Genomic DNA, 12,815 nt, shown 5'->3' on the forward strand with positions numbered 1-12,815 from the left:
GTTCTTTAGGTCTGGCTTTGAAATATCACGGTGCTGGTTGGTTCTCAGGTGGAAAGAAGTGGGGCGTTAGGAGTCTTACCACTTTATGAGTAGTAGAGGGGTAGGTCGGTAGGTGAGGGACAGGTGGATTCAAACATTTGTAGATGTTTACTTGGCATTTCCTTGCTGCCATATGCTGTTGTTGTTCTTTTACAAATCAATCTCCCATACAAATCAGCTGGCCACTTTTCCTGGGTCCTGGTTCCGCTTTCCTGGAAACCGCTGACATTTCACACAGGGTTTCAGGAGGTGACTGCCACCTTGTGGCCACACTTAGCAAGTCCCCGTCCACCAGTTCGCTGGTCTCGTCAGCAGTTTTCCATAGACTTGTCGTTCTTGCCACCTCTTCTACACCTGACCCCTTCACCTTCCAGAAATAACCCTGGTGAATGTGTGTTTGATATGTTGGAAACTATCTTTATATGATGGAGAAATGCATAAAAGGGAAACTACCTGGACCTTGGGTCTAGACAGTGAATCTGTTGCAGTCATTGGTGGTGGTTTTGGCTTTGGGTTTAAGTACATATCCTGATGTGTCTGCAGTCAAACAGCCTCTGAGAAGGGTCTACCTCGATTCCTTTTGAGTCCCTTGAGGGAAACTGTTGTGCATAGGGTGGGTGCTTTGTGAGTATTGCTTACTGGATTTACCTTTGGGAAAAGCAGTTGTGCTTGGAGGAGCAGGATAAGCAGGAATCAGTAAGGAAAGTTAAGAGCGTTGAGCCAAGTTGACCATAGACCTTGGGAAGAGAGTGGGGCACAGTGTCTTTTAAACATGGTGAAAACTCATGAGAAAATCACTCTACTTAATAAAAGGAATCTATAAATCCTTTTATAGAGGGTTGAATAAGCTGATCTTTGAATTCTCTTTCTTGCTTGAAAATAAAGCTATGCAATGCCGCTGGTACTATTTGTAAAAATGTTCCACAATGTAGAATGGTTTCAATAAAAAGAAGATTTTGGTTTCCACTGATGTTTCTTGACTTTCACCTGAATTGACAACACATAATCTTTTTCCATTTCAACTTCCTTGATGAAGTGGGCTGTGCTGGCACCACCCAGGTACCTGGGCTCTGTTTTTATGGACAAAAAGAGTTCAGCCTCTTACTCGGCATGATCTTTTCTGCAATATTTGTGTGTGTGTGTGTGTGTGTGTGTGTTTGTGTGTTTCACTTATGACTCTTGAATCAATCTCTCTCTTTTCTTTCTCTCCCTTCCTTTTCTTTCCCTCCCTGCCTTCCTGCCTTCCTTCCTTCCTTCCTTTCTTCCTTCCTCATGAAACAGGGATTCTAGTGAATTTTCATTACCTAATTGTGCTCTCTCACCATGCCAATTTCTACTCAGGTTTTCAGATCACAGATTAGCATTGTTGGCTGTCAAAGCTGAAAGGAAATTAGAATTCATTCTAGTCTAATCTCTCATCTGAAAGATGAAGAAGCTGCGGCTCAGAGAGGTGAAACAACCCAGCCGATGTCATGTAGCTAAGATGACAGCTGTTGGCCTGTACCTCGGCCCTCAAGTTTCCCATTTACTGTGCTTCCTACTATTCATTGTTGCCCCATCTCTAGGTAAGTCTTATGTAATTTACATGTTTGTTGAAAGGATCTGTTTTTGTTTTTTCTTCCTCCCAGTTTGTTGAAGCCCATGGTGAACTGAGAAATGGAAGTGGCACCTAGGGTTTTCAGGGTATGCCTGTCACATCCACACCGCAGCAGTGGACAAAGCCTAGGAGCCTGCAGCAAGGAAAGCGCCTCCAGTCAACGGCGGCGGCTGACTGCATCCCCATGAGGTCCGAGGCATGATGGTCAGCCCAAGGGACTGTTCATCCTGGTTCTCAAAACTTGGTAAGAGTGAGAATGTTTCCATTAGAAAATTGCCAATACTCAGGCTCATCCAGTAACTGGTTGACAAAGGTACACACTGCCCTGGTCAGACAAACATAGGCACCACAGAAAACGGTGCTGGGCCTTGAGGAATGGGAGAGGAAAGGGAGAAGGCAGCTCAGAAAACTGGGATGGATTTGAGCAGATGTTGCGGGGATGGTTGCTGATATTTGGTTTGGAGGAGAAATTGAAAGGTCATGGCTTCTAGAGCCTCTAGCTCTCTTGAGCTTAAGAATCAAATCGTGCTGGTGAAGACAGCGCATCTCATAAAATGGGAAGTAGGCCCACAGTTATCACCTATTCACCTTTGGATTTCTGGATGTAATTTCCTTCGGCTATTGTCATTTTTCCTTTCCAAGGCAGAATAATAAAAGAAGATGGAAAGGCTTCTCATGATCTCACCTCATTAAGGAGGTCATTCCTGTTTCCTACAGGACCAAAAAAGAAAACAAATTCAACCTCTTTCCAGGATTATCAGTCAGGGGATAGCTCTCTGGGCATATACCTTCTTCTTCTGATTCTTATTAAGCCACCTACACTAAGGAGGGCTTGGGCGAAGACAGATATGAGGCCTTCGGTTTGCAATTCATAAAAAAGAATCTGTGACAAGTAGGACCAGAAATGGAGAAAACAGGGCCAGGGAAGATCTGTGTTTCCCATGGAAACTATAATCTCTATGGCAGTGCCCTGATTTTGACTTCTTCAGTCCTTTCCTCAATGCCTAACCCAAAAGTGCTAAAAACTACAACCATCTCCCCCTCCTGCCTTTGCAGAAAGTAACTGTCTGTCTGACCTGAGGGTGGGGGCAGTGGCTGATGACTCACAGGCACATTGCCACTGTGCTAGCCAGGGCCAGGAGCAGGCAATGCCTTGGGAACCAGATTCCAAAATTCTGGTTGGGTTTGTGAGGCTCTGGGGTCTAAGACAGGATGGAATTAGGCAAAAGGCTCCATCAGGGCCAGAAAAGAGCCACTGTTCTTGAAAGGTAACAGGACATGTGGCTGGTATAGTAGAATGTCAGAAGATGAGAATCTTTGGCCCATTATAAAGGACTTGGGGCCGGGTCCAGTGGCTGTAGCTTGTAATCCCAGCATTTTGGGAGGCTGAGGTGGGAGGATTGTTTGAGGCCAGGAGTTTGTGACAAGCCTGGGCAACATAGTGAGACCCCCATCTCTACAAAAAATAAAAGAAAAATCAGCCAGGTATGGTGGCTCATGCCTGTAGTCCCAGCTACTCAAGAGGCTGAGGCGAGAGGATCACTTAAGCTCAGGAAATTGAGGCTGTAGTGAGCTGAGATTGCACCACTGCACTCCAGCCTGAGCAAGAGTGAGATACTGTTAAGAGAGAAAGAAAGAATGGAGGCAGGGAGGGAAGCGAGGGAGGGAAGAAAGGAAGGGAGGGAGGGAGGGAAGGAGCGAGGAAGGAAGGAAGGAAGGAAGAAAGGAAAAGAACCTGGGTTGCTGGGATGGGATACAGTTGATCTGTTTCCTCTTAAGGGGAATTGTTGGCAAACCTCTCTTGCTGAGGCTCTTTCTTCTGGGCCAATGTGAGAACATGGCCATGTCAGGCTGTGACAAAATCACAAATACCTGGAAGGTGGAGGACATCTCGGAAGAAGGGTAGAAAAATGTATGTGCCTGTCACCATAACAATCTGCACCCCACGACTTGCCTTTGAATTGGCCCTTTAAGAAAACTTCCTACATCTCCTCCTTGGTGGGAAAGGAGGTGAAGGTTGAGGAGGACTAGGTAGGAGGGAGAATGGAGACTGAGGGTCAGGCTCCAGGGCAGCAGAAACCAAGAGCAGATGGTAACCAACGGATTCCTGCTACATCCCTGCTTCCTTCACATACTCTTAATATGTTGCAAAACACATTGTTACTACCCTCCCCCCTTGTTTCATATTATAAAATACAAACAAATGACAGGGAAGATTGGTTGGCTCGCAGCCACCCACTGCTCAGAACTGTAAGGACTGCCGTTTTCTCCCTGCCATGAGACGGTGACTGTAGGGGCGCATCTTCATTTCCACAAAGGGGATGGAGAACTCGTGGCCTTTCCAATGGTACCAGTTGATGCCCTGGGTGTGAGAAAGATAAGCGTGTTAGGTCATCTCCCACCATGGAACACCCCACTTCATAAAAAGGATAATTATGGTAACAGGGAATCCACAATGTGGGGTTAGCTATTTTCAGCTAACTTCGAGGCCAAGTTCCCAATAAAGTGAAAGGGGCAGAGTCTCTTTCCAGCTTTCTCCTTAAATGTGCTGCTGGCGTGGGTCTTTCCAGGGAGCATGTTGCAGGTCATTCCTTATTGCCAGCTTTGTTTTTGGCTTCCAGCAGTGGCATGCACCAGTAGATGGTTGTGAAATCCCAACAGGGTGGAAGCATTTGGAAGAGAATAACTGTGTTTGACTGCTCACTCCTAATGGGAGACTTAGGTGGTTTCTACCTAGGGTGACAAACCCTTTTGGTTTGCCCAGAACTGAGGGGTTTCCCTGATGTGGGCTGTTTCAGTGTTAACACTTAGAAAGTCTAGTTGGTCCTGCTGGTCTCCCTGTCACCCAGCCCAGTCTATAAATTTGTGGTCTCTGATAGGGAAAGATTGTCCAGTTTAGACTGGTATTTTCAATCTCTATCTTCCTGGGACTGTTTTTAGGGTAAAGTTGAGCCTGTGAAGCTGTCCTCATAACTGATAAGCTTTCTTCATGGGATCTTCTGGATAAGGGAATGAAATGGAACTTGACTGGGTATCAAGGGCTTCTCTGGGTGAGTTCCGGCTCCTGGGTCCTTTCCTTTCCTTCCTCTGGCTTCTACTCTGTCCTGATTTTATCTCATTGTCTGCATTATTTTTCTTAAGACTCCAAATATTTCTTTTTAAAGGGAAATGAAGGACTCGCATGTGCCTTTAAAACATAAAGCTAAGGGAGCACGGGTTCTACAGTTTGGGCTTATTCACAGCAGAGGTGGAGCATCACTTACCTGACTGTGCCTGGACTCCCCGTACTTCCCATTGAGGTTGGTCCGGTGGCAGTTCTTATACCACCATGCTCCCTTGTATGACATGGCGCAGTTGGTCACTGCAACATCATTGTCTCTATCCTCTGTGGAGAAAGGGCGTCCTTGATGATAGCTGAGGGAGTCCCCTGCAAAAAAGATACATTCATGAGACTCTCCCATTTATTACTGCTTTATCAGGATTTTCTGGACATTTGACCCACTTCCAGCAAACCTGGCTTCCACTTATGGAGCCTTCCACTTACCTTTTCATTTCCACCCAGTTTTTCAGCATGGCTCTACTGAACCCTTAATTCACCTTACCCCCAGGGCCAACCACTTCCATGCTACAATCTCCAACCAACTTCCTAATCCCTTCGACCACTTTTGCTGAGAACTTTCTCCACTTAGCCCCATTTCATTGCCCACCCCGCCCCCAACCCTCAGCTGTTTCCTCCAGGCCTGCACTGGGACACGGGCCACTCATGGTTCCTCCTGTCTTCAGAGGAGATGGCAATGAGCCAGGCAGACTTGGGCCATTCTGGGTCATCACCATGCAGCTTCAGCCTGGCTTCTCCCTGCCTCACCAGGCCTGCTCAGATGACACCCAAGAACCCACATTCTGAACTTGAGGCCACATGGGAAGAGGGACATCAGCAAATTAGAGTTCCCAATCATAAGAAATAGGATGATGAAAAAACCATAACCATGTCAAAGGAGAAGTGCTTGAGATATCTGGGTTGTATCTTGGGGAAGAGTGGACTTCAAGAGGGACACATGGCCTGTGATCACTGTCACCAAATATTTGATGAGCTATTGAGAAAAAAAATTAAATAAATTCTGTGGGGAAGTATGAGGATTAGTAGGTGAAGATGACATTTTTGTAGCCAACAGACACATGAAAAAATGCTCTTCATCACTGGGCATCAGAGAAATGCAAATCAAAACCGCAATGAGATATCATCTCACACCAGTTAGAATGGCGATCATTAAAAAGTCAGGAAACAACAGGTGCTGGAGAGGATGTGGAGAAATAGGAATACTTTTACACTGTTGGTGGAACTGTAAACTAGTGCAACCATTGTGGAAGACAGTATGGTGATTCCTCAAGGATCTAGAAATAGAAATACCATTTGACCCAGCCATCCCATTACTGGATATATACCCAAAGGACTGTAAATCATGATGCTATAAAGACACATGGACAAGTGTGTTTATTGTGGCACTATTCACAATAGCAAAAACTTGGAACCAACCCAAATGTCCAGCAGTGATAGACTGAATTAAGAAAATGTGGCACATATACACCATGGAATATGATGCAGCCATAAAAAAGGATGAGTTCATGTCCTTTGTAGGGACATGGATGAAGCTGGAAACCATCATTCTGAGCAAACTATTGCAAGGACAGAAAACCAAACATCACATGTTCTCACTCATAGGTGGGAAATGAACAATGAGAACACTTGGACACAGGGTGGGGAACATCACACAATGGGGCCTGTCATGGGGTGGTGGGAACGGGGAGGGATAGCATTAGGAGATATAACTAATGTAAATGACGAGTTAATGGGTGCAGCACACCAACATGGCACATGTATACATATGTAACAAACCTGCACGTTGTGCACATGTACCCTAGAACTTAAAGTATAATAATAAAGAGGCATATTTAGGCTAAATATACAAGGAGAAATTCCCTAAATATTAGAGGTGTTCACAAGTGGAATAGACTGCTTAAAGAGGTGGTGAGATTTCTATTCTGAGGGGCAAACAGAGGCTGCCTATTCTCTTTTGGGGATATTGTGCAGGGGGCTCAGGTAAATTGTGTATTTAAGGTGAGGGATCAGAGTGTAATTAAATTGTAATAATTGATAAGACTTTTAGCAGGATCGGGATTTGTGGCTAGGGATGTTGTGGAGGGGGCTCATGCTATTTATTGAATGAAAGAAGTCTTGGGTGCTTTTGAGCTTGCTTTAAGCGAGGAGAGACCTATTCTGATTCTGTGGCTTCTGAGTCTAGGCTCACAGTGGCCACTCAATGCCTCCAATGCTTCCCACCACAACTTAACTCTCAAGAGGTTGATCTTTATTTTATAGGGAAGGCTGACGCCCTCACTGGGGAGGCCCTAACTCAACATGTCATGATCTTTATCCCGTCTTCTTTGTCTTCCCCTTCCAGTCTCCAGGGACTCAGATTTTATGCCCAACTAAAGTTAACCCCACCATCTACAACTCCCTCTTTCCCATCTCTTCCAGATCCTGGAAAAGTTAAAACATATTGCTTACTTTTTCCTTTTTCTTTTATTTATTTTTATTTTTAATTTATTTTGTGTGTGTGAGATAGAGTCTCATTCTGTCACCCAGGTTGGAGTGCAGTTGCACAATCGTGGCTCACTGCAATCTCTGCCTCCCAGGTTCAAGCGATTCTCTTGCCTCAGCCTCCTGAGTAGCTGTGATTACAGGTGTACGCCACTACACCTAGCTAATTTTTGTATTTTTAGTAGAGACGGGGTTTCACCCTGTTGGCCAGGATGGTCTCGATCTCTTGCCTCATGATCTGCCCACTTCGGCCTCCCAAAGTGCTAGGATTACAGGCGTGACCCCAGCCCTTTTTCTTCTATCTTTTTTTTTTTTTTAATTTTCACCTCCTCTCACCCTAAGTCACATTCATATCTTTTGTCTTAAAAATTATTAGATTAATCTTACTCCTTAATGATTATTTCTTTCACCATCAGTTCCTTGATTATGCGGTCTCCACCCACATCCTATCTTCTCACTCCCTGCCCCTCCCTCTGTCATCTAGAATTTGTCCTCATTATTTCCCTGGAGCAGTTCTCTCCAGCTTCCACTCTGAGGTTGCCTTCCACTGTGGCAGACATGCTCCCAATGTTGGTCTTTACATCCTCCCAAAGCCTGGCTCCCCTTCCCATTTCTGCCTCATATAGCCACCTCATATGTTTAACACTGTTCAGATTTATAATACCTTTTTCTTAATTCTCAACATTAGTCAAGACTCCTACTGTCTCCCATTAGGACCAATGCAGCAGCCGCCAGCTGCTCTATGTTCTTCGCTTAGACTTACTTTATCCTGTTCATAGCTGTCACAGGGATCTTCCTAAACCCCACTTCTATTTTTCTTCTTGGGACCTACAATGGCCCTCCATTGGTACCATGTGAAGACTGAATTCCTCTGCCCCTTGATTTTCCAGCTTCTGTATCTGGCTCTACCTGCCTCACCAATCTTCTCTATTCCTCCTGAATTTACACTTTGCTCTGCTCTGCCAGTCCCTTCACAGCCTCCCCTCCTCCACAGCATCTGCACCTTCTGTAACTTCCAGGGTTTGTTTTCCTTACTATGGGAATCCCAGTTGAATGTAGCTGCCTTTATGATGCCACCCTCCACCACCCAGACTCCCCTTCTACGAACACCCCTTAAACTAGAAATGAGAGGCCAGGCACAGTGGCTCATTCCTATAATCCCAGCACTTTGGGAGGCTGAGGTGGGTGGATCACCTCAGGACAGGAGTTCGAGACCAGCCTGGCCAGCATGGCAAAACCCCGTCTCTACTAAAAACACAAAAATTAGCTGGGCATGGTGGTGTGTGCCTGTAATCCCAGCTACTCGGGAGGCTGAAGCAGGAGAATTGCTTGAACCTGGGAGACAGAGGTTGCAGTGAGCCAAGATCAAGCCACTGCACACCAGCCTGGGTGAAAGAGTGAGACTCTGTCTCAAAAGCACAAAAACAAAAACAAAAAAACTAGAACTGAGTACCACTGATTGCGTGATGAGTTACTTCCTGTTTCTTTTTAAAACTAGACGTTTAGTTTTTGTAAAGGCCATGTTTTATGCTTCTATTGAGTCCCCACAACTTGCACAATAAACCTTTAGGAGCTGCTCAACAACCTCTGATTGATAACTTAGTTTGGAATTTTCAGTTCTGATCCAAGCAGCATCCTAGAAACTTGAATGTTTGCAGCCTTGGGAAATGAGGAACAGGAGAAAAGGCTGAACTTGGATCGGAGGCCCTGGAGATGGGTTGATTCAGAAGGCCAGCAAAAATGAGAAACTACTAAAGATAAGGTACAGGAGAATTGGGTGATATTAAATGCCAGAAGACAGGGGATGGGCTCTTCCTCCCCAGAAACCTTTTGATCTAGAAAGAACAACCATTGTGTGATGTTGCCTAGAGATGATGGCAGCCTAACGAAGCCCAACTTTTCAACTTTTGAAGAAGATGAACTGAATATTCGAGGTGAGAGATGAGACCCTAATTAGCTGATGATGAACAGCCAAACTGTTGGCAGGCTCTCCCCCTGAGACATGAGAGTAGCATGCAGTCCACCTGTTCTGGCCTCCATAGGGCCCGAAGCAAGACAAGAGCTGGAACAGAGGGACCAAGGGCCAGGCCCAAGAAAGGCAAATGAAAGCACAGGGGGATGAAGAGGAGGGAGGGAGGGGGTGCTGTAGGAAGTTGGAAGGCTGGCTTCTTTTCCTATAGGAGAAATCAGAATGGCTTTTCTACAGGCACAATTCTAATCTTAGAAGTGAATAGCATCAGGTGATTTTTTAAATGATTTAGTCTGGCATCTTGTTTAATATGCTCCATTTCAATGGCTGTTTTATGCCCAAAGTGTGTCAAATTGGGCCTATTGTTGGGGGCACTTCAGGCTGATGTCATTGCTGTTGGAAATGATCTCAGATGTGAGCATAAGAAAGGAAAGCATGTCTTCTCTTTGGAGTATCTGGCTAAAAAGAGAAATAATTGAACAGATGCAGTAACTGGAAGGACAACACCCTAATTCTCTTCTTAATTTCAAGAGTCATAAAAATGTTGCTAAAATTACACACCAGCATTTAACCGTAAAATTGGTGTTAATGAAAGGGCCAATAATTCCAAGTATCAAACATTAGAATATTTGGAAAATCAGGTTTTATGAAATGTGTTATAATAGAAAACAGGAAACAGATTGGCAAAGCCCAAGAAGCAGACTGGATGTTATGTTCTGAAAAAACTACTAATGCAACCAAGCTTGATGAGATGGTTGTTCTGTTTGGTAGAAATAATGTAAAAATCTACACAGAAAACCTGACCATCTATGTGGTTCTTGCGGAGGAATGAAAAGGGACATGGCCAATGAGGAACAGGTAAGTGACATCATTTGCTCCTTGACCAGGTGTTAGCATGACTGCTGATGGCCAGGGCAGGGTGTTGGGGGCATCTCAGAGAGGGGCGACATCTGTATGATTTGCACTAATTCAAAGATAATTTTCCTGGATGTCATTGCATGGGAGATTTCTACCCAGACAGTGGATGATTCTGCTCTCACTGCGTAAGAGCCCATAGTGACTAATCTAAGCAAGCAAAACAATCCTTCTTCGTCTTCACATTGCATCTTTTTTAAACTTTAAAAGCACATTCACTCTACTGGTCTCATTTTTTTTCTGACTACTCAGTGAAGTAGGGCAGGCATCCTTATTACAATTTTCCAGATGGTGAAACTGAAGTCCTGCCAAGTTGCTTTTAGGTGAGTGGTCAGGGAGAGCTGGGACCACTGCCAGTGGTTCTGAGTGGCATGGCCCTTCTCCCTGGCCAGCAGTGAATGCAGGAACTCTGTGGGTGCTGCTGCTTCCTGAGGCAGCTTAGGCCTAGAATCTGGGGGCTCTTGTCCCATGCCCACTGCCCGTGGGGTCTGCTCAGGAGCCATAGGTACCCGCAGTGCCGTTGTAGCTTCCTATGCGGAGTTTGTACAGGTTTCTGTTGTCCTCGACAGAGAACCTGTCGTAGGAGGCGAAGGCGGCCTCCTGGCCATCCCGCATATCCACGCGCAGCTCATAGCGGCCCTGGGATGTGATCCTGTGTATGTTGTCCAGCCCTGTGGAGAAGAGCAGAAAATGCACTGAGACTGGCCCCAGCAGCTTTGGAAAATGGGAGGGAAATGCGTCTGTGGCCTCAAAACATGTTACAGGGAAGAGAAGGGGACTCCAGATTGCTTTTGCTCTTGGTGCTTCACAGGTTGCTATCAAATGGACCCTGCCAGTCTCTGAATTTCTTCCTGCAAAGAGGACAGTCCAGGTCTGCTGATGGGTTTCCAAAACAGGAAACTCAGGGGTTCTAATACCTCCTCTTGACCCAGTAACTGACAAGCCCTGAGCCTCAGGATTCCTGGCCCTATCCCCTCTCACCTCTTCTGCCAAACCATGGTACTAGAAGAAAATTACAAGAGGTATTACATGGATGTGAGTCCTTGGGCATGAGTGATCAAAAACATGAGGTGAAAACATTGATCAGAGGAGTTCAGAGCATCTAGAACATCTTAACATCTCCTAGTAGCATGCAGGAAGGGCCCTGTCAACCTTTCCTTACACTGCCTCTCCTGCCGCAGCCTAGGCTTCCTGGGGCTCCGTAGCCAGGTCACAGAATATTATTCTCTGCCTCCTGACTCCAGTCCCTTTCTCTCTAATCTGCCTGCTACATTTGCACTGCTACCTTTCCACTGGCCTTTTCAGCCAGTTACCCTCATTCATCTGCTTCCTCCTTTGCCTCTAAGCTTCCCAGGCCTTGGTCTAATAGATTCCTGTAAGGTGCAAACCTTTGTAAGTCCCCGAGTTAGGCAGAGTCCAGATCCCCCTTGGTGATATGGTGATATATATTTTCTTTCTTTCTTTTCTTTCCTTTTTTTTTTTCTTTTCCTTTCTTTCTTTCTTTTTTTTTTTTTTTTGAGACAGAATCTCACTCTGTCACCAGGCTGGAGTGCAGTGACACAATCTTGGCTCACTGCAAGCTCTACCTCCCAGGTTCACACCATTCTCCTGCCTCAACCTCCCAAGTAGCTGGGACTACAGGTGCCCACCACCACGCCTGGCTCATTTTTTGTATTTTAGTAAAGACGAGGTTTCACTGTGTTAGCCAGAATGGTCTTGATCTCCTGACCTCATGATCCGCCCACCTCGGCCTCTCAAAGTGCTGGGATTACAGGTGTGGGCCCCCACACCTGGCCGATATTTTCTTATTTACGTTTTCTTGCCTGCTTGTCATGATTAGCCATGCCCTGGGACTCTCCAATTTTGATCTACCTGCCCAAACTTTGAACCGTTCATCTTGTGTTGCTGGTAATTTCTCTGAGTCCTAAGTTTTATCTGCTTACTGAACTAGAGTCCCCTTGCTTTGCTGTGATATCTGATATCTGTTTGAGTATGCCATGATTTAGAATCAAACAATTGCAGACACTGAAGGGAATTTAGTGGTTACTCAGGCCAGTCTCTCTGTTTTGCAGAAGAAGAAGCTGAAGTCCAAGAGAGGTGAAATGATTGGCTGAAGGCCATACAGGTCTTTTGGCTTTCCTGTCCCATTTGAGACTTAGAGTTTTACCTTGATTATAAGTCAAGGGCTGTTTGACTGCTGTTTGCTGTTGGCTGAGTTGCTAACCCACAACTCACCCTAGACTTGTGCTTGTGCAGATGTAGTAGATGCTGATGGTGCCTTGCTGTGATGCCTTTAATTGGCAGATAGATCCATCCCCCAAGCTGCTACAAGTGTTGGCTGTTAGCAACTTGCAGCTGCCTTCTTCTTGGAAAATTGCCCTTGACCAAATGGGAGTCACTTCATCCTGGAAGCTAAGCTCTTTCCCCCATGCCATGGAGCAGACCTCCATCAATGACTGATGTGGAGGGGTACAAAAGCTTGGCCTCCTTGCCTAAGTGGTGACCAGCTCTGAGGAGCAATTCATGCTCCCAAGCTTCCCTAGGGATCACACTGCAGGGAGTCTCCAGCCAAAACCACATTTGTGTAGTTTTCTCTGCCCTATTTTGCTTCCCCCATTCCCTTCTCCCCGGTGAATTCCCCTAGTAAGTCACTTGAACAAGAATTCCTGTTTTGATCTCTGTTTCTAGAGAACCCC

At 45.6% G+C, this 12,815-nt stretch overlaps 1 protein-coding gene across 2 annotated transcripts in view; it reads right to left on the reverse strand.

Annotated features, from left to right (window-relative positions):
• Positions 1–3,336: 3,336 nt before the first annotated feature.
• Positions 3,337–12,815, reverse strand: part of TNR (tenascin R) — a 413,725-nt gene continuing 404,246 nt past the window's right edge. Inside the window, exons 21-23 of one of the 2 annotated variants that reach the window (XM_023207213.2) lie at positions 10,629–10,790; positions 4,900–5,063; positions 3,337–3,998 (exon numbers count right to left, since the gene is read on the reverse strand). In XM_023207213.2, coding sequence (XP_023062981.1) covers positions 3,879–3,998; positions 4,900–5,063; positions 10,629–10,790 — 446 coding nt within the window. In that variant the 3' untranslated portion in view covers positions 3,337–3,878. The remainder of the gene's footprint in view (positions 3,999–4,899; positions 5,064–10,628; positions 10,791–12,815) is intronic. The other variant, XM_031935622.1, reaches the window with a different exon arrangement.

This window comes from Piliocolobus tephrosceles, chromosome 1 (genome assembly GCF_002776525.5).
Source record: "Piliocolobus tephrosceles isolate RC106 chromosome 1, ASM277652v3, whole genome shotgun sequence".
In the NCBI taxonomy this organism is placed as follows: domain Eukaryota; kingdom Metazoa; phylum Chordata; class Mammalia; order Primates; family Cercopithecidae; genus Piliocolobus; species Piliocolobus tephrosceles.